The sequence below is a fragment of the Ambystoma mexicanum genome, chromosome 5q (genome assembly GCF_040938575.1).
Source record: "Ambystoma mexicanum isolate Mex_15411 chromosome 5q, UKY_AmexF1_1, whole genome shotgun sequence".
Classification (NCBI taxonomy): domain Eukaryota; kingdom Metazoa; phylum Chordata; class Amphibia; order Caudata; family Ambystomatidae; genus Ambystoma; species Ambystoma mexicanum.
In genome coordinates this window covers 836,382,802-836,405,317 of record NC_090933.1, presented here as the reverse complement: position 1 = coordinate 836,405,317, position 22,516 = coordinate 836,382,802, and the positions used below count along the sequence as shown (strand labels likewise).

The window sequence follows — 22,516 nt, the reverse complement described above, 5'->3', positions numbered from 1 at the left end:
CCACGCACAGAAGATTAACCCTCTGCGGATTACGGCTCCCCAAGTACTGCCGTACCTACTGACGCTGGCCAAAGCTGGACTGGCGCATGCGTCCATCAAGATTCATCTTGCTGCGATCTCCCGATACACCAGAACCACGGGGCGGGCGTCCTTGTGGTCTCATCATCTGGTGAAAGAGTTCATGAAGGGACTGTTCAGATCGTTCCCGCCGGTGAAGGCTCCGGCCCCGGCGTGGGAGCTCAACGTGGTGCTGACCAAGCTCATGGGACCTCCGTTCGAGCCTCTGACTCGGCCCCGTTGAAGTTCTTGTCGTGGAAAACAGCGTTTCTTGTGGCCATCACCTCCGCACGACGGGTGGGAGAGATCCAGGCCCTTTCCTGCAAGGCCCCGTACTTGACTTTTCACGACACGAGGGTAGTGCTCAGGACGCACCCCTCCTTCATGCCCAAGGTGCCGTCGGACTTCCACCTCAACTAACCCTTGGTGTTGCCTGTTTTCTTCCCGTCGCCTTCGTCGCCGGCTGAGAAGACTCTGCACTCACTGGATGTGGCTAGAGCGCTGAAGTTCTACGTGGACCGCACTAAGGGTTTTCGGAAGACGTCACAACTCTTTGTGAACTTTGGACCTGTCAATCAGGGGAAGGCTCTCTCGAAGGCTTCCATTTCCAGATGGCTCTCCGGCTGTATCATGTACTGTCATCGGTTGGCAAACCGACCCCTGCCTGGCCGTCCGAGAGCCCATTCCACCAGAGCGATCGCAGCTACCACGGCGTTCCTATCTGGTGTGCCCTTGCTGGACATCTGCAGGGCTGCTACGTGGAGGTCGACGCACACCTTCACGAAATTCTACTGCGTTGATCGGGATTCCAGGGAGGAGTCCAGGGTCGGCCAAGCAGTGCTGCGCAACCTGTTCGCCTAAGGTGAGCCTAATGAGGAGCTAAGATTTGCTTAATGTTGAGTTTGATGTAATGCTTAATGTTGAGCCTTTGCCACCTCCCGTGGTTGTGCATGTGTGTACTGCTATGTATTCTTTATTCATGAGCATGTGAATCCATGCCAGACCCCATGCTGGAGAAGGAACAAGTTACTTACCTGTAACTGTTGTTCTCCAGCATGGGTCTGGCATGGATTCACATGCGAACCCTCCCGCCTACCCCTCTGCGGCTCTTCACTTGGTCATACTGCCACTTCACGTGCTACCAAATCTGAAGATGGCTGCCAGAGGCGGGGCTTAGGTAGAGGGCAGTCATTGGCTGTGGTCAGTATGACGCAGAGATCAGTGATTGGTTACTACTACCAAAGACAGATCAGAAACGAAACTGATACTGGTTTTTTCTTTACCGAGGATTCCCAGCCTGACGACGGGGAATATTCATGAGCATGTGAATCCATGCCAGACCCATGCTGGAGAACAACAGTTACAGGTAAGTAACTTGTTCCATCTTAAACTCTATTTAGTGGAATTCACTGTATGGAAATCAGGTTTAATAACCATGATATTTTATAAACATTCTGAAGAGAGTAGTTTGGGTTGCTTAGAGCAATGCGGATTACAATTCAGAAAGGATATATTGTGACTGAGAGTAGAATTGGAACTGCCATAGTGTGGCTATTCAGCATGCAGGCATTTTTGATAACAAATATATCTTACATGACCATGCATAGAACCCTTATGCTCTGCCTTCTGAAAGACATTCCCTGGGGTTTGGCTTTTAAGGAGATCTTTGAATTACTATTCCATATCGATGTTCAGGCAGGGACTTCATCAACACCTGGTCTACGGCACTGGTTAGCATGCTGACGAAAGGTACAAGGCAATACGCTTGACTAAAAAAGGAAAGTTGTCAATTTGTGTTCTCAATGTTGAATGAGCATTGACTTTTACGACAGATTTTCTAAAGTTCAACTAAGGGCTTCATGAAGCCATATCTGAGGTAGTACAAACACTCCACTCTTAATATAAGGCTGTACCACCCGAGAATATGCGATAGCAAGGACAGAGAAGCCAGGCTTATCTTAGTAAGGAGGGGGGGCTGTAGGTCAGTACAAAGAATGTGTAACATACATATGGATCAGAGAAACACTGATACTTTAAGTATTGTACAAATAATGGTTTATTTTAAATACAGTAGGCCAAGATAAATCTTAAGGAAGTAAGTACTATTCACATAAGTTATAAACACAATACTTATGGTTTACAAACCAAAGTATAACTCTACTATGAATAGCGTTCAGCAGTTCAAGGTGAGTCAAACCTAACGTTATACATTTAGAAAGGAAATACACTATTCTTGGGGAATAAGAGCAAGTTAATTACATTTAGGTCACAATAAGCAATTGAAGGGCAGTAGACCCTATTGGTCAACACATATACAGTGTTATTCAGTTATAGAATCACTTAGTTATACCAACACTTGTTACAAGGATCTCTTGCAACGTATGTAACTGTCTTCTTTTAGGAATGGATACAGTTACAACACCAATGATACTTTTAAGAACACAGTTCAGAGGGAGTAACTTAACTTCTCCAGCATGGGGTCTGGCATGGATTCACATGCTCATGAATATTCTCCGTTGTCAGGCCGGGAATCCTCGGTAAAAGAAAAAACTGTTTCACTTTGCCTTACAAACTGTATTTCTCTTCTTAACCAATCACTGTACTCGGGGTCATACTGCCCCCAGCCAATGACTAGCTTCTCCCTAAGCCCCTCCTCTGGCAGCCAAATTTATATTTTTACCGCACGTTCAAGTGTTGGGAGTCCTTGTGTTTTGCTCTAAGAGCTATTCTACGTTTTTCGTGCTTTTTCGATAAAATGTCCTATTATTGTCAAACAGAGCCTGTGTGCTCTTTCTCTCCATCGACTGCCAAGCGGGAATCCGTTTGTCAGTGAATTTCAGCGCCCCTCAAGGGCAAGAATCGTCGAAATTTCATCCAAGATTCCAAAAAGACCATCGGCCTACTCTGCACTCCAGACCATGTTGGAAGAGAAGGAGGGAAGCTCCCTTTTCAAGCTTAGCTCCAGCTGTGGACTGCGGAACGTGTTTGTAGAGCACAAACACCTTCAGTGCCTATACTGTCCCAATCCAGATCACAGGGAAGCGGATTGTGAAATGTGGCAATCAGGGGCATGCCTCGCCCAGGACCAGCCGGTCAGAGAAGCGGGCTTCTAAGTCCTTTGAGGGTGCTCCATCCGTGGGGGCCCAAGATAAGGCCAAGCACTGCAAGTCTGTTTCCGTCGGGATCACCGCGCAAGCGGGTCCCGCGATGAGCAGGGCGCGTTTAGCTTCACCAACTGCGTCCATCTCCAGCCATCGCTCCAGCTCCTCCTCAGAGAGGAAATCGGTTAACCCGGCGAAGCTGCGGGAAAAGCCAGAGAAGACAAAGGCGCATTAAAAGCCGACTGAAGTGCCGGAGAAGGCCCAGGTGGTCCTGGTGAAATCATCTTCAACGATCGAGTTGGTGGCTGCCGCCCTCTCGAAGACCAAAGGGGCTGACCCAGTCAAGGTAGCCCCGGCGGTGCCCAGAGTGTGCCTACTCCTGAGCCGGGAGGCCTCGGCCGGGCCGGTGGTGAAGACACCAGAAAAGAGGATGCCGTCCCTAAGCCCAAAACCAACCCCTCAGGATGCAAAAATGGGAGCGGGGAGGAGGCCTAACGACAGACCTTACTCCAGGGCACAGATATTTCTTCCTCGGATGAGGAAGACCAGGTGTCCATACACACAATCTGGGAGTACGTGGGGGATGATGACGACGGTGTCAATGCTGACGATGACAACGGCACAGGCCCAGTAGGCCTACTGTTCCGACCTCTCCGAGAGATGTATTGCTGGGCATCTTTTCGACCCTAGACATTCTTGTGTCGAAAAATTCAGAAAAGTATGCCGACGACACCAGCCCAGCTCCGCCCATGGTGACCCTGGATGAACCTCCAGCGAAAAAGAGGAAGGGCACCCTATGCTGCCGCATCAACCTCCACACAAGCGCTGCGTGCCTTCCCCCCTGAGGGTCACAGGGACGGACACGGCTGTGGCGACTATGGACGATGACATTGCCACGGCGGGTGGTTCGCCGCAGCCAAGGGCTTCTCACCCGGACGAGTTGGGGTCATTCCATGCCATGATCGCCAGAGCGTCTGAACTCTTCGAACTGATGACAAAAGAGACCAAGAAGAAAGGTTTCCTCTACCAACGCTGCAAGGCCAAGAGAAAGACCATCATGGCGATGCCTCTCCTGGATGATGTTTAGGAAGAGGGCCTAGCTTTGTTGAGGAATCTGGCCACGGCCCCAGCCAAGGGGGATAGGCTGGAAAAAAAGTACCGGGTTCCGCAGTCCGCACTCAAGTGCCTACGATCACTCAGTGGTTTCAGCGGCAGCGAGGAAGAAGTCTTCTAACCCCTCGTCTTTATCCTCCGTCCCCCCGGATAGCGAGGGGAAGAAGTTGGATGCCATGGGAAGAAATGTGATCTACTCGGTGGCTCCAACAGTCAAGGCGGTCAACGTACTTGCAATCCTGGCTAGGTATGACAGGGAACTGTGGTATAAGATGGTACTGATTCTGAGTTCCTGCCCGACGACAAGCGGGTCGAGGCGATCTCCATCCTCCAGGAAGAGCAGGTGGCATCGGACCATGCCATCACAGTGGCTCTGTACATCGCAGACAGAGGGTTCCGGGAGATGGGGGAACAGTGTCTGCCTCCGTTGTCGTGGTTGGTTGAAAGCCACCAACTTCCGACAGGAGGTCCAGACGAGGGTGCTGGACATACCATTCGACATGCCATTCGACGGTCACAACCTCTTTGGGAAGGCGGTTGATGAGTCGTTCGAGGCCATTAAGACACAGAGACGACCCCACACTGGGCACTCTTTACTAGCACTGCTCTTCCTTTCGCGCCTCTGGCGGGATGTCCGGCAGATCGACGAAACCTTTCGACAAAGTGTCCTCTTCGTACCGTCAACCCTCCCAGTCCACGACCCAGGAAGAATACAAAGGCCATTCCAAGGCTTTCGGTGGAGGCAGCCAATGTCGTTGTCACCCCCAAGGCGGCATGCAGGCCCCAAAGCAAGACTGAACCGGCCAGGACGTCTGGCCCCCACCTTTTCACCCCGGTGGGAGGCCCAGCTGGCAGGCTTCGTCAGCGAGTGGAAGAAGATCTCCATCAACCGATGGGTGCTGAACGCTCTCGCCCACGGACACACTCTAGAGTTCCAGCAAATGTGTCTGCGAATACCTCTGGTGGCCCGGCAGGAGCAGCACATCCCTCACACAGGAAGTGTGGGCCATGATAAGAAAAGGGCCGATAGAGCAGGATCCATATCGACTCCGGGACTCCGGAGTCTATTCCAGGTACTTCTTGGTAAATAAGAAGACTGGGGGCTGGAGGACTATTCTAGACCTGCAGCATCTCAACAAATACCTTGCGTCCCAAAAATTCAGGATGTTCACGTTGCAGCACGTGCTTGGCCAACTGGGGGAAGGAGACTTCTTGATGTCGCTGAATCTGGAGGACGCATACTTCCACGTCCCCATTCACGAGAAGCATTGGAAGTGCCTGCGCTTTGTGGTACAGGGAAGGCACTACCATTTCAAGGCCCTCCCCTTCGGACTGAAGTCGGCACCCAGTGTGTTTACAAAGTACCTGGCACCAGTGGGAGCCCATCTACGTCTCCAAGGAATACACGTGTACCCATACCTCAATGACTGGCTCATCTGGGCAAAGTCAAGAGAGACCGCCATAGACCACACAGAGACGACTGTCAGGCTGCTGACGGATCTGGGGTTCTCCATCAAAGTCTCCATCTCCATCAAATTCCTGCTTGATACCATCGCAGAACACGCTGTTCCTGGTGGCCAGGCTCAACATGTTCTCCTGCCTGGCGGGTCCCTCAGAGGAGAGGATAGGCAGCAATTAAGGTAGTGCATGAATTTAACAAGAGGAGGGTAGGGGAGAAGGGATAAAGGGAGAGGGAGAAGGAGATGGACAGACAGGTGACCAACATAGTAGGCCAGAAGACCTTTCAGGGTAGTGCTTGAGGGGAAGGGTAGGGGAAGAACCAGAAAAGGGGGGCGGGGGGACACCAACAGGCAGCTGTCACACAAATCAAGTATGAATAGTAAGTGCTAGAAAAATGGAGGGGGGAGGAATGGGGGGACAACACACCATCAGGGAGAACCAAGGAGGAGGGGGTACACAACAAGCATCAAGTGGGGCAGGGGGCACGCACGACAAACACAAGGGGCAGGGGGGATGGGGGATACAAACAACCATCACAAGGGGGCAAAGGGGCCCGCACACAACCATACAACCATCACAGTGGGGGCAAACGTGGGTACACACAGCCTTAATACCATCACGAGGGGCAGGGGGATATACACAGCCATATGACCATCACAGGTGGCAGGGGGTCACACGGGGGGCGGGAGGAGACACACACAGCCATAATACCATCACGGGGGGCAGGAGGAGACACACACAGCCATACGGCCATCATGGGGGAAAGGTGGAAACACACAGCCATATTACCATCACAGGGCGCAGGGGGGGACACACAGAGCCAAACTACCATCACGAGGGGCTGGAGGAGACACACATAGCCATATGACCATCACGGGGGGCGGGAGGAGACACACAAAGCCAAACTCCCATTACGTGGGAAGGGGGGACACACACAGCCAAACTACCATCACATGGGCAGGGGGGACACACACAGCCAGACTACCATCACAGGGGGCAGGGGGGACACACACAGCCAGACTACCATCACAGGGGGCAGGGGGAACACACACAGCCAGACTACCATCACAGGGGGCAGGGGGGACACACACAGCCAGACTACCATCACAGTGGGCAGGGAGGACACACACAGCCATACTACCATCACAGGGGCAGGGGACACACACACAGCCATACCACCATCACGGGGTGCAGAGGGCACACACAGAGCCATACTACCATCATGGGGGGCAGGGAGACCCACACAGCCAGCCAGACTACCATCACAGAGGGGAAGGGGGGGGGACACACAACCATACTACCATCACGGGGGTCAGGGGAGACACACACGGCCAGATTACCATCACGGGGGGCAGGGGGGACACACACAGCCATACTACCATCACAGGGGCAGGACACACACACACAGCCATACCACCATCACGGGGTGCAGAGGGCACACACACAGCCATACTACCAGCACGAGGGGTAGGGCGGACACACACATCCATACCACCATAACGGGGGTCAGGGGACACACACACAGCCATACCACCATCACGGGGTGCAGAGGGCACACACACAGCCATACTACCAGCACGAGGGGTAGGGCAGACACACACAGCCATACCACCATAACGGGGGTCAGGGGGACACAAAAAGCCAGACTACCATCAGGGGGGGGCAGGGGACACACAAAGTCAGACTACCATCACGAGGGCCATGGGGGATACACACAACCATACCAGCATCACGGGGGGCAGGGGGAACACACACAGCCAGACTACCATCACAGTGGGCAGGGAGGACACACACAGCCATGCTACCATCACAGGGGCAGGGGACACACACACAGCCATACCACCATCACGGGGTGCAGAGGGCACACACACAGCCATACTACCAGCATGAGGGGTAGGGCGGACACACACAGCCATACCACCATAACGGGGGTCAGGGGACACACACACAGCCATACCACCATCACGGGGTGCAGAGGGCACACACACAGCCATACTACCAGCACGAGGGGTAGGGCGGACACACACAGCCATACCACCATAACGGGGGTCAGGGGAACACACAAAGCCAGACTACCATCAGGGGGGTCAGGGGACACACACAGCCAGACTACCATCACGAGGGCCATGGGGGATACACACAACCATACCAGCATCACAGGGACAGGGAACATACACACACAGCAAGACTACCATCACGGGGGTCAGGGGACACACACACAGCCATACCACCATCACGGGGTGCAGAGGGCACACACACAGCCATACTACCAGCACGAGGGGTAGGGCGGACACACACAGCCATACCACCATAACGGGGGTCAGGGGGACACACACAGCCAGACTACCATCACGGGGGGCAGGGGACACACACACAGCCATACTACCATCACGGGGGGCAGGGGACACACACACAGCCATACTACCATCTTGGGGGGCAGGGGACACACACACACAGCCATACTACCTTCACGAGGGGGCAGCATGGCGGCGTACTTGGGCGGACAGGGGGTAGACAGGCCTTGTGTACCTTAGTTAGTGGTTGGCGGTTCCCACCTCCCTGTTGCACCAATTGGCTTAAGGGCCAAATAGCAACCAATGGGAAAGAGGGAGCCGAGCCAGGCCAAGGCAGCAAAGCAGGGTGAAAATGGTGCGGCCATGTTTGGAAGGCCAAGAAACAACAATGAGGCAATGACAAAGTGATAAAGTGGAAAATTGCACAGAAGTTACCTTTTGGACATGTGTTAGCTGAAGTTGTACCCTCTATGCAATGTACTCTTTACAAGTAAATGACCCTCTAAGAGGCAAAGCCAGGTATGTAGTTTCACACAGCAGTGTTTTCATTCAACGAAGAGACAGGCACCTGCCAAGGGGTTGAATTGGGTGTGGTGCCACCTGATTGTGGTTAATGATCATTCTAATGACATTTGAGGATTGGCAGAGGAAGCCAGTTTTAGGTCTGCATGGGTGGTCACTGGAGCAGGTATTTCCTTATTCTGTCGCACTTGCACCTCTGTCATGACAGCGATGTGTGTCCCGTCACCTCTGCATGCTGATACTTTGATAAATAAACGGTGGGGAGAGTGAGGGTCACATGCAGGGTTGGGGTGTACAATGATGTACATTGTATAGGTGGTGTGGTTTCATGTACATACCCGGCAGCTAGATCCAGTGTATGGGTAATCGCTCCATGATGTGTGGCAGGTTGTTCTGAGACAGGAATGGAATTGTGTGGAGACAGGGATGTTTGCACACACTTGGTTGAAGAGCAGGTTTGCATCACAGACCATCTGTACAATGATGGAGTGATGCATGCATCCATTGATGGCTTGTTCCATTGCCCTGCGTGTTACAAGGACCATGTGCATTTAGTCCAGACACTCACCGAATTGGGAAGCCCGTTATAGCAGAAAACTGAATTCGTATTGTTGAGGGCCACGGGATTGGTAGTGAATTATATCTGGTGGCGCATCTGTCTCATCACGACGCCAACATCTGTGAGAAGAGATGCAGGAGAGCATGGCTGGTTCTTATTATGCTGGAACCTGTCAATGGCACATAAATGGAGCACTGTGGAAATGGCTTCAACAGAGAGTGATGGGGTAATTACTGTATTCTGTCAGGCTCAATGTAGCATTCAATTTCTCCCAGGAGTCTGAAGTTGGTGGACATGTTCAGGAGGTTAGGTGGCAAGGGCCTGCTCGCCTCAGGGTGTTGTGGGGCAGCCTGGCCTTTTTACACCCCTATGCATAGGGCCTTCGTACTCTGCTCCCCCTCTTCCTGTCCTAGCACTGCTGCTAAGGGGGTTGGGCTGCAGGCAGCTGGGCTGCCGGAATTCATGGCAGGGTTGCAGGTTTATAGGCTGCCTGTGGTGGGGCCAGGTTGCAGGCTGCTGTCCTGCCAGAAAAGGGACCTGGGGTGCAGGATGCTTGGCTGCCTGGGGCGGAGGCCTGATTGCAGACTGATGGGCTGCCTCTGGCCAGGGATTCTCTGTAGCTGGCTATGTTGCAGAGAGGAATGACATCTTATTCCATACTGCTGGAAAAGTGGCACTCATGGATGTATTTTATTTTTTTAATAAAATTAGAGAGTAAAAGCTAGAAATAAAGGCAATTTTTCCTTTCTTTACTCATTGCTTTCGCGCTCCATTTTTTTGAAATGTAGACAATTGCATGCAGGGGACTTGACGGTATTTAAGTGCTGACCTCAGCTGTTCCCTCTGTGCAAATACCTTTTTTTTGTAAAAGGTCCCAATGTTTTTGAAAGTCATTTCATCATTACAGATGATAATACTACTAGACAGTTCAGCTGGTTAAGCACCAGCTTCACAGATAAATGTGTACCCACCACCCAGAGATTGAAATCTATCAACTCATTTTTTGAACCCTAGAGATTGCTAAAACAGCTTCCATCGAGATGGTGTTGTATGACTATTGAGACAGAATTCATTTTGTGTGTTTATATAGGCCAATTGTCTAAATTATATTTTTATCAACATGTATCCTGTAATGTGCCTTTAAAAGTGATGCAAAATATAGTTCCAATATATGGGGTATTCTGGGCTGTAGGCTTCATTGTACCATGCCTATGAATAATATTTATACATAACATTTTTAGCGATCCTTAGATGATCATTTGAGATATTTTCGCAGAAGATTGAGAAAAGGTATTTTTATGCAAGGGTTTCTAAATGATCCATTGTCATTTTCGCATGGCTGTTGGATTCAATTGAACAAGTGGAATGCATGCAGCTCTGGCCTTCTTGAATCATTAGTATAAGCGATGTGGTAGCGTAAGCAACTGTGATGAACTCACTAGCCCAGGCAGTACAGCAATTAGCATTGATCACTGCAAGAACAGTCATTCTCAACCTATGAACCCCCCTCTGAAAGTAATGTTCTTCCATTTTGTGTCCTTCTAGACAATATGCGCTTTGATTTGCATGCGGCCAGTTGTAAAGCCAGAGTATTTTAATGAGCTGGTCAAAGCTATACAGATGAAGCAGCCGCTACCCACACCTGAAAGGTAAATGATATTCCCTAATTTAAATTTAAAAATAAGTCTGTGTATGAATATTAATGTACCGTTCTAATTAACATGCAACAATAGAAGTGTAAGAATTGCAAACAGTTTGTCAGCTTCGTACTGTTGAGGGGCATTTAGGTTTTGTCGAACTAGAACCCTGATAGGTTTAGGGTCCTGCACACATGTTTTTCTCGCGCTAGAAAGTATGCAGTTAGTTTATTATAACTCTGGCTGTAGAAAGTCTGACCGCTACCAAAAAGGCAGGTGCATGTCAGTGATGTTACAATGTGCATTCCAAAGGAGGTTTGTGACAATAACTAGTGTGTGTTCTAAACACACTTGCACACAGTGAGTGCTAACGACCGAAAACGTCTGTTTTTTCAAATAGGCGTGGGTGTATAAAAGTTTCATTTTAATCAAATAAATGGCTCGTTATTTAAATGATTGTATTGTTTTTGATAAAATGTTAGTAAACCAGGTGTTCTCGATTTGTGCTCAGATTGGAAGCCACAATATCAGATTCTTAATTTAACATTTTATAATGGATGACGTTTGGCAACCGATTTGTAGGAATACCACTCATGGTTACAAAGATTATTTCATAGTTTTTGCAAAGAAGAATAGATTCTTATCTGAAAGGGACAGTGCAGACAGTACTGTGCACCTCCAGTGGCAGTACAGACAGGTTGGTTATTTTGGCCCTGAAGGGCATCTGTGGTGCATGTCGACAAAGCGACTCTGAGGGCCCTTTGGGTGATAACCTATGGACAGTAAAATGGTGTAAACTTGTGCCATGACGAACAGCAAAGGGCAAACCAGTGAAAACTATGGCATGGGCAAAGAGGTTCTTTTCTAAAGTGTTAGTTAATTTGAACGCTCCATTCTACATTTGCTGTAGTATCCTATGATACCGAGTAGAGATGAGATTTATAAATGAAATCACTAGTTTGAAGTTTTTCAGAGATGTGTTTCCTGATGAAGTTGTCAGTTCCTCTGGCGAGAGGTGCATGATTTTGTTCCTGAGACATTGCAATAAACATAAATGCGGTCAGTTGAACCATCCTCCAGTCAATCGGCATGTATGGGATTCGATTGATCTGATCTCATTTGGGAGGTTGTTCCAGAGAGAGGCTGCCATTGATGGGAAGCTCGAGCCCCCAGCACGCACTCTACGCGTGTGAGGAGTCAGGATGCGGTTGGCATAGGCGGCTCTGGAGGGTCTGGACGCTGTTTGTTTGTGAATCCTTTGTTCAAGATAGGGGGTGTGAGTCGATGAAGACATTTGTGAGTTAGGGCAAGGGTTTTGAAGATCATCCTTTCTTTGATGGGTAGCCAGTGTGCCTCTCTCCTGACCAAAGAGATGTATTCTCTGCGTGAAATGCCTGTTGCGGCCCTTAAGGTGTTGTTCTGGGCAATCTGGAGTTTGGCCAGGTTTCTTTGGGAGGTACCGACGAAGAGGGCATTGCAATAGTCAAGTCTGGAGCCAATGATAGCTCTGGCTATGGTAATGCAGTTCTGTTGGGTGAGGAATGGCCTGATAGCATTGATCAGTTTGGAATGGTAGGCTGCTGAAGAGGCAATAGCATTGACCTGCCTATCCATGGTCATGCTAGGTTCTAGGTATACACCAGTGTCTTAATGGTTTGTGATACTGCGATGGGGGTGTTGTCTATATTGAAGGCCTGATACTCCTTGTCAAGTTTGCTCAGTGTGACAGGGGACCCAATCAGCAGGAGTTCGGTTTTTTCACTGTTTAGACAAAGCCAGTTATCTGCCATCCAGGATTGAATGGTGGAGTAGATGATGTTGAGGGTATCTGTATCAGTGCGATAGTCTCCCGATAGGGGTATGAGCATTTGGGTGTCATCTGCATAGTTGGTATATGAGATGCCCAGTGAGTCCAGAATACGGAACAGGGGTCTGGTGTAGAGGTTGTATAGAGTGGGGGCAATGCAGGAGCCCTGGGGGACTCCACATTTGATCAGACTAGGTATGGCGTTGGAGGATTCTGAGAAAAACTTCATTACTCTCTCCTGCAAGAACGAGTTGATCCAAGCACAAGCCTTTGGGGAGAAGTTCGCAGTGGTTGCGAGGTGATGGCATAGGGTTTTGTGCTCTACTAAGTCGAAGGCCGCAGAGAGGTCTAGGAGCAGAAGGAGCGCCGGTTTACCTGAGTCTCTGATGTCGTCTATTTGATATTTTAGGTCAAGTAGTGCAGTTTCAGTGCCATGACGAGGGCGAAATCCAGATTGGCGCAGGCCAAGAAGGTGGTTATCCTCAATGAATTTCTGAACTTGCAGATAAGCTGCTTTGTCCAAGATCTTTAAGAGGAAGGGGACCGTAGTAATGGGTCTGTAGTTGCCAGGTATCAGCGGGTCGAGAGATGTTTTTTTTAGTAGAGGTCGGACCCAGGCTTCTTTAAGGGAGCTGGGTACAATGGATGATTGGAAGGAGGAGTTAATGAAAGCAGTCACAAAGGTAGCGATGGCTGGCGCATAATCTTTAATGATGTGAGCTGGGCAGGTGTCTCCCTTACTGTTAGAAGGCTTAACAGACTTAATGAGGGCAATGACTTCCGATTCGCTCATGGGAGAGAAATCAAATTTGGGTGCCTGGTTGAGTGTGTCCAGTGTAGGGTGTGCCGTTTGGGCTGCTAGTAAGGAGGAGACAGCCTTTTGATGGGCTAGGATTTTGGTGTGAAGGGAGTCAAGTTTGTCGAGCATAGCTTTTTGAATTTGGTTGCACCAGGCCTCGTCTTTGACAATGCTGGGTGGTGGGGTTGAGGGGGATTCAAGTTCCCTGAAAATAGCAAAGATTTCTTTAGTCCCGGAATCCGCATTATTAATTCTTGTGCTGTAGGATTCAGCTTTGGCCTGAGTAATAGCAATTTTGTATTCTCTGGCAATGGCCTTGAAGGCGGTTTTGTTCGGTTCAGTGGGGTTTCTTTTCCATTTGACAAGTGAGGCCCTTTTTTTGGATCTAAGATCCATGAGCGCTTGGGTGAACCAGGCATTGGAATGCTTAGTTTTCTTGGCTTTTTTGGCTGTCAATGGAGCAATAGTATCTACTGCAGTGGTTATGATATGGTTGAAGGTGTTGGCTAATATTACAGGATCATTGGGGAAATGTGGTTGCAGGGCTAGAACCTGTAGGTGTGGGAGGAGGGTATCTTTAGTTAGTTTCTTAGAGCTCCTGGATAGTGTCGCGGGGAGCAGGATAGTGGGTTTCGATGGTTCAGTAGAGATGTCGATGTGAAAGTTAATGCAGGAATGGTCTGACCAAGGGATAGGGGATATGGTGGACTGGAGAATGGGGCAGTTATGTTGCGCGACCCAGTCAAGGGTCCGACATTTAGTGTGTGTGGGCTCAGTGATGGCTTGGACAAACCCTAAGGTGGTTAGTCCTTTTTGAAGGGCAGTGGCGTTGGCGTCTTGGGGGTCGTTGAGCCCTAGGTTGAAGTCACCCAGTACTATTACTTTGGTGGTTTTTTTCAGATTGTCGGACAGAGAATGGATGAGGGTTTCTTGGAAGTCGGTGGGAGGGCCTGGTGGGCGATACACGAGGTGAAAGGCAATGGTGGAATTGGGAGACGTTTTGAGTTTGATGAGGAGGTATTCGGCGTTGTGCCCTAGTTCCCCCTGGATTCTTCTGATGTCAAGGGTGTCCTTGGCTATGATGGCCACCCCTCCCCCCTTTGGCCTATCCGATCCTGCCTGAATATGGTGTAACCAGATGGGATTGCGAGCGCAAGTGCGGGTCCGGGGGTGTCTTGTAACCAGGTCTCACAGACAAAAAGAATGTCGAGTTCATCCCTGCTGATGAGATCATGTACATCAAGTGTGTGAGCTGGAATTGAGCGGGCGTTAACCAAGGCGCAAGTCAGGAGTTTGGATGGAGGACTACAGGAGGAGGTTGAGGTAGGTTTTTGGTTGGGGGTTGTGGTGGGTACAGGTTTGGTGGTGTGGGGAGCATAAGCCTGCCTGTCATTGGCAATAAAGGCAGTGGGGGCATCATTGACCAACGGGGCAGTGGGGGCATCAACATTGCAGAGAATGGCAGTGGGGGCATCAACATTGCATGTAATAGCAGTGGGGGCATCAACATTGCATAGGATGGCAGTGGGGGCATCAACATTGCATGTAATAGCAGTGGGGGCATCAACATTGCATAGGATGGCAGTGGGGGCATCAACATTGCATGTAATAGCAGTGGGGGCATCAACATTGCATGTAATATCAGTGAGGGCAACAACATTGCATAGAATGGCAGTGGGGGCATCAACATTGCATGTAATAGCAGAGGGGGCACCATTGACCAACAGGGCAGTGGGGGCATCAACATTGCATGTAATAGCAGAGGGGGCATCAACATTGCATGTAGTAGCAGTGAGGGCATCAACATTGCATAGAATGGCAGTGGGGGCATCAACATTGCATGTAATAGCAGAGGGGGCACCATTGACCAACAGGGCAGTGGGGGCATCAACATTGCATGTAATAGCAGAGGGGGCACCATTGAGCAATAGGGCAGTGGGGGCATCAACATTGCATGGAATAGCAGAGGGGGCACCATTGACCAACAGGGCAGTGGGGGCAACAACATTGCATATACTGGCAGTGGGGGTACCATTGCATAACAAAGCGGCGTGAGCAAGAGGAACATTTAAGTTTGTGCACAATGGACTTACATGTTGTGCTGCAGATAGTGCATCTGTAGGAAGCTTCAAGTCCTGAGCTCTTATGACCGCAAGGGGCGGTGGATCTGCACAGGCGGATGTCGTGGGGCGTGCCTTGCAGGTGCGATCCGCTCTACTAGCTTGATGGCATATGACGACGGTGGCATTCCGCGCAGCTGCGTAAGGCATACGGCACTGGGCATTATGAGGGTTATGGACAGATTGTGGGCTTTGTCGGGCAACCCAACAGGACTTTACGGTGAGGCAGCTGATGAGAGCGCTTTCACGGCGGTGTAAGCGGCTTTGTGCCGCGTATCTGGAGCGCAGGCGAGCATTCCTCAGTGCGAGACTGGGCTGGTAGGCGGTGGGGTTCCGTGTGCCAGTGCGCAGCGAGAGGTTTCCATTTCTCCGTCTGAGGTCCGGTTGGAGGGCCGTGGTAGCCGTGGAGCACCCATTATTGGGGGCGCAGGCATGGATTCCTGCGGCTAGCAGCTCCGAGCAACGGAGAGCTGCAGAGAGGGGCAACGGCCTTTCCTGTTGGCCTTCCCTCGGCAGCTTCGCCTCGCGGCGCGCCTCCCCTCCATTTAAAGCAGGAGGGGAGGTCGGCGCAAGGTGTGGGACCCATTCGGGTCGGGCAGACTTTGTTGTTGCTGTGGTTTCCATGGCGACGGTTACAGCGGTTGCCATCTTGGAGATCATACGCTCCTCGTGGCGTGTAGTGGGCACGGAGTGGGCACGGAGAGTGCACGGGCTGGCATCCGGAGGCTATGGAGCGGCTCTGGTGTTGCAGGCGCGACACCTGTGACTCCTTTCATATCCCCTCGCAGCAGAGCTGCAGAGAGGGGCGACGGCCTTTCCTGTTGGCCTTCCCTCGGCGGCTTCCCAGGGAGTTGCTCCAACATTTCGTGTGCATCTAAATATCGACAGCAGTCCGGTACTTCTTCATTTGACAGTGTTAGCCCCCCTGTACATGTGGTTTATACATGCAGAAAATCATGTTTTCAGTTTACTGAATGACAAATATTCAAGTGCTGCTACGGATTTTTTCTCCACAATCGTGCAAGTCTGAGACAACATTAAGTGATTTGAAGTACATTCACTTTGTGTCTGCTTTACTTTGAAATGTGAATATCTTGTTGGAAGTAAGAGTTTTCTATGCAAAGTATGAGGAACTTAAGCATTGAATATCATAATGGGGTTTCACAGTTTTGCCATTCATCGTAGGTACCTCACTGACATATTCATCACTGATCAAGGCATCCAATCACGTTTGTGTAGTGTACCTGCTGCAACACAAAAGACTTCTTACTGGATCTAAGTCCGCCCTGCCTGCCAAATGCCATTCAACTTATGTTAAGACTTTTGCCACAGCTGTAAGGCCTTAAGTATGTTGCGTTTGGCCCTCGGTGAAAGGCTCTTTCGCATTACACCTATTTGTAGAACCACATCTCCTTTGAATAGAGTCACCTCAGTGTCTAATAGCTCCCCTCTCTTCTGTTTCAATCCACATGATGTAGATTTAGTTCTTCGTATTTCTTGACGGACTATCTGTGATCAAGCATTGAGCCATTTTATTTACTGACTTTAGTATATCTTTATCATTTTGAGGATTTCATCAGTGATTTATGCAACCCTCACATTACCCGTTTAATTTTAACACCTGCTGTATGATATGATAGGTTATTTATAACGCGCTTAATACCAAGAGGTTTCTAAGCGCGGACCTGAAGATCAAACCTGTGTTGCTGCGTGTAGTCTTGCTTCCAAGGCAAGCACGTTGCCCCTGAGCTATCCTCCCGAGCCTGTAGACACTTTCTACTGGCTTGATCTCAGGAGATTTTCTCAGGTCCTCTGTTTAGGGTCTGGGTTGGTTCCCAGTATAGGCAACACAGTGCTCCTAAGCTTTCCTCCCTTCATTTATTGGGAGGCAGTGGTCATGCAGTCAAGAGCACGCTCTCAAGAAGGGAACGGGATCTGTGAGATGCAGGATAAAACGGATCATACCTTGAGTTCTCTTAAAGGTAACTACTGTCATGCTCAGTGTAGCCATGTGGAAGGGACACCGCGGACAGCCCTTTGCTTATTCCTGGATGCTACATTATCGCTGTTGCCTTGATATCATGAATCTGCTGCACTGCAGTACCTAGTGGCGGTACTGGTGAAACAAACGCGCATGGGCTCTGCCTGTCACGATGCTCGGGTCTAAGGCGCAGGAGCGGCATACTACCAACCACCCCCACTATGGTCGTGGAGTCTGCAAGTCAGAGCTTACACAGACTTCCTTGACCAGAGCATGGAAGGAGGGCTAGGGTCTTGATGATTGGATGGGTAGGGGGAAGTAGGAACACTGGATTGAGGGTTAGGTAGAGGTTGTGGTTAGGACTGGGGAATTTAGGGAAGTGCTGATATTTTTTTTCAGGCAATGTTTGGTACAAAGTTAGCTGCTTTACATTAGCACCACATCACATAAAAGAGATAGCCCCTCACTGGCTAACCCCAAGTCATTATATTTCTACATAGATCAGTCTAAAACAAGGTAAGCATTTTAACCCGACATGCAGACTTAGCTTTGGTTTCTAGTGTCCTGTCCAGGGGTCTCCTGTTAAGGCTGTCAAGTCCTGTGGCAAGTCCATAGAGTTCAAGCAGCTGGTCCAAGCTAAAAGAAAGGATAAATATTAGTGTGCGGCCTCAGAGGTTGTAAGCATTCATTCTCATGCCACACTCACATACATACAACACATAGTTTGCAACGTTCTCCCATCCGTGTGCGGTGTCGCACGTGGATGGTTGCGCCAAGTTTAGGAATGTACCAGGGTTCAAAATTCGCCACAAGTGGTCTTGTCCTCAGACCCTTGCTGGCGTGACAGCTTTTAATAATTTCCCACAAGCGGTCTTTCTTCAGACCCCCGCAGGCATATGTTTTCAAAATGTACACTGTCACAAGTGTTTTCGCCTCATGTGCCCCTTGGGCTTAGGTTCCAAGAGACGGAAACACACAGAAGGTTCCACAGAGAATTATATACTTCAATTTCCCAAGAAAAATGCAAGGGCTGCATTGTTTTGCTGAAAATACACCCACTTATCTTAACTTGGAGGCGCAGGGGCTCTGGATGGGCAAAAGGCGGCCCCTGCGCTTTCCCCACGACCCTCACTGGCTTCTAAAACACTATGGCACTTATCTTTCAATGGCGAGGGGCCGGCTGCTGCTCCGGTGGGGCTGGGCCCCTCGTGTGTGATTTCTCAGGAGCTCCGGTCCGCACATCCTCTCTCCATGAAGTCTCAAACACAAGCCCCGTGCCTCGCGGCTTGCGCATGTGCATTGGCGTGCCACGCCCGGCTCGGCTCCTGATTGGTCCAGACCTGCCCAGAGCATGCTGGGACTTGTAGTCCTGGAGCACCTGCTGCTGGGCAATGTAGTTTTTAGAGGCCTTTTTCCTGCACAAGGGGCAAAGCAGTCTCTTATAAGGCTGCATCCCCTTGGATAGTGTTTTTAAAGCAAATCCAGACATAACAGCCCCCACTAGACCTTTATGTTTCCCTTGTCCTTGTCTTTGCCTACCTTTACCCCTGACACTGCCATCTTTAAAAACACAGCGCATGCGTGAGGGATCTTGTCCTTTCACACATGCACAGTACAGCATGTCTTGCCCAGCACCAGGGTGACATCACAAGGCAAATCCTCCTTTCCAAAGAATTATGTAGCCAGAGCTTAATTCAGCATGTGTTAAACTTCTCTTGAGTTCACATGCTTATTTTTCTGTATTTACAGAGGCTAAAGCTACCAACAGTTCTGAGAGGCCGGTCAAGGCTTTGTCGGTGAAAGCGCACCGTTCCCGCTCTTGTGGTGACACCAGATCTGTTGAGGGGGCAAAGAAGCAAAGTTCTTCTTTTACCGGCAGTGCCGAGGTCCTTCCTTCAAAGGCTCAGTTGGCGGTTGGTATGTCACAAAAACATTCGAGGCCTCATAGTACCGGCTTGTCCGAGGTTCCTTATGTTAAGGCTAAGCTCAAGACCCCTGATCCAACAACGGGCACCCCTGCCTCACTTCCTCACGTGCCGCAGTTCTCCTCAGATGAGGACAAAATGGCGGCCGTTCCCGCCACGACCACGGTGGCCATTTTAGGTGCTACCCCTACAACTACGCCATCGGCTTCTTGTGTAGGGCTCGGTCTCTTCGGTGAACCTAAGGTCCCTTGTGCACATCCTTACCGGCCGGTTTATGATTGGAACGCCCGGATGCCTCTTCCGCACAATGTTTCGTTGCCCGCGGGGGCGGCTCCTTTGATTTATGTGGATACATCGGTGGAGGGGCCGTTGTGGCACCCTTCCCCGTTACGTCCCTGGATTTGTCCACCTCATGAGAGGCCTCCTAAGGTCCCGAAACAATCTCCTGATGATGCTTTTTTCAGTAAATTTCAAGCGCTTATGCGCACCGACCCAATGAGGGAATATTCCAAAGGGCTTTTCAAGGAGATATGTCCACCGGCGCCTCCTGCTCCACCCGTTCCTCCGGTGGTTCTGCCAGCGCCTCCCTTGCCCGTGGTGCCCCCCCCCTGCTCTCCCGCCTTTGCCTCCGTTGTCCCCAGTGGACAAGGCAGTGCCTGACACAGCTCAGCAGGATCCTGACCTGTCAGATGACTCTCAAGGCGATCAGGACAACGAGGACCTTCCCCGCTCTATCAGAGCCTTTCATGACCGGGTACTGGACATGATGAGTTTCTTAGATGATCCGGTGCCCGAGGCACCCGCTCCGCAGGAGGGCGTGCTTTCTGGGGCGTTCACCTTGTCTCCTTTGGAGCGTACCGGCCTGTTCCTGCAGAAGGACGTTCTGGCCGAGGTCCGAAGAGTCTGGGAAAAGCCACACTCGGGACCTTTTGTCAATAAAAAGATTGACACGAGGTACAGGCTGCATTCTAAGGAAGAGGTGGCCCTGTCGTCTTGTCCGCCTCCCTCCTCCACAGTGGTGGCTGCGGCCACTTTGCAGTCCAGGCCTGCAGCATCCTCTTCCACGATGGTTACTCAGGTTCTGGGAAAGGAGGACAAGCTCCTAGACTCCCTCGGGAGGAAAATCTTCGCCAACTCGGCCTTGCAGCTCAGGCAGGCCAACGCCGAATTGATATTGGCGGGAGCTCACATGCGGATGTGGAAAGGTCTGTCGGAGTTTGAGGAGCACATCCCAGTCGAGAAGCTGGAAGATTTCAAAGGAGGCCTTTCCGATGCCAGGGTCTTGGCCCAGGATCTCCTGGAGGCTGCGGCTCATCACGTAGACACCTCGGCTCGGGGCCTGATGCTTGGGGTTGATACCTCACGGCAGGCGTGGCTGCATGCCACTAAATTTTCTAAGGAAGTGCAAGACAAGGTGTTGGACCTTCCATTCGATGGTAAGGAGCTTTTTCATTCTTCTACTGATGTAGAGCTCACCAAAACCAAGGATAGCACTCAGATGGCTAAATCATTGTCTGTTCTGGTTAAAACTCCTTTCAAATCTCAGAGACCGTTGTCGCAAAGTCGACCTTCCTCGACCGCAAATCTCGCAGAGTGGATACTCCTGCGGGGAATAACCGCCGTAGACAACAGCGTACGCGGTTTTTCTCCCGCTCCTCAGCCTCCTCCTCAGGTTCAGGTGGCACCGCCACCGATAAGCCTGTCAAATGAGGGTTTTCCGCGCTCGCACGAGACCCCGGTGGGAGGACGCATTGCGTCTCATTGGGACGCGTGGCAGACCATCACAGAAGACAGATGGGACTTGTCAGTCGCTCGAGCGGGCTTCCGCTTACCTTTACCCCCTACCCCACCCCTCAACCCTCCTTTTCAGCTGTCAGGCTCACCCTCCCTCAAGGCCGAGGTTCAGAAACTTCTGGACCTCAGAGCTCCCGTTCCCCTTGGGGAGCGAGGGGAGGGCTTCTACTCCCGGCTGTTTACGGTGCCCAAACCCAACCAGGCTGGCCTGCGCACCATCCTAGACCTTTCCCAGTTCAATCTTTTCCTACCCCAAGAGAAATTCAAGATGATCACGCCCAGCCAGATACGCTCCTCTTTGCAGATGGGCGATTGGCTCAGCGTTGTGGATCTTCAGGATGCGTACATGCATATCCTGATTTGGAATCCACACAGGAGATACCTCCACTTCTCTTTGGGAAAGGAGCACTTCCAGTTACGGGTGCTTCCTTTTGGCCTCAGCTCGGCGCCGCGTGTCTTCACAAAGATGATGTTGGTGATTGCGGCCTATCTTCGTCTCCAGGGTATACATGTGTATCCTTATTTGGACGACTGGCTCTTACGCAGCCCTTGTCCGTTGGCAGCAGTGGGCAACCTCCAGTCTCTCCTTCAGCTCCTGTTCCATCTTGGGATGTCGGTGAATTGGCGGAAATCCTCCATGACGGTCTCACAGGACCTGATCTTCCTGGGTTTTCGTTGGAACACGATCGACTGCAGAGTGTATCTGACCGGGGACAGAATGGCGGATCTGTTGGCCACGTGTCAGATGTTTGCGCAGTCGGAGAGCATGTCGGCCTGGTGGTTCCAGAGGCTTCTGGGCCTCATGGCCACGTGTGTACTGGCTCTTCCTCTTGCTCATCTCAAAATGAGACAGACCCAGATAGCCCTTCGGAATTCATGACGTCAGGCAGTGGATCCGGATTCCATGCGGATAATGATTCCGGATTCCATGAGAGTGGACCTGGATTGGTGGTCATCTCTTAGCAATCTGTCTGGGGGTGCGGGGTTTCAGGACCCGGTCCCTACGGTGACGATCACGACGGACTCCTCCCTTCTCGGGTGGGGTGCGACGTTAGATCTTCTTCAGGTCTCGGACCTCTGGTCGCCTCAGGACAAGCTCCTGCACATAAATCATTTGGAGCTTCTGGCGATCTTCCTAGCGCTCAGGGCGTTCAGACCGATCATTGTCAACAAGGTGGTCCGCATAAGAACGGACAATGTGGTATCAATGTATTACATAAACAAGCAAGGGGGAACGAAGTCTCCCCCCCCCCCTCGTAGACCTGTCCTTCCAGATTAGGGAGTGGGCCGTGCTTCATGGTGTCTGGCTGCTTGCAGTGCACATCCCGGGCCAGCTGAATGTCACA

At 50.9% G+C, this 22,516-nt stretch overlaps 1 protein-coding gene across 3 annotated transcripts in view; it reads left to right on the top strand.

The window, feature by feature from the left end:
• Positions 1-22,516, top strand: part of NBN (nibrin) — a 732,941-nt gene that overhangs the window by 167,867 nt on the left and 542,558 nt on the right. For all 3 annotated transcript variants that reach the window (XM_069621324.1, XM_069621323.1, XM_069621322.1), the window contains exon 5: positions 10,653-10,756. In XM_069621324.1, the coding sequence (XP_069477425.1) occupies positions 10,653-10,756 (104 nt within the window). The remainder of the gene's footprint in view (positions 1-10,652; positions 10,757-22,516) is intronic.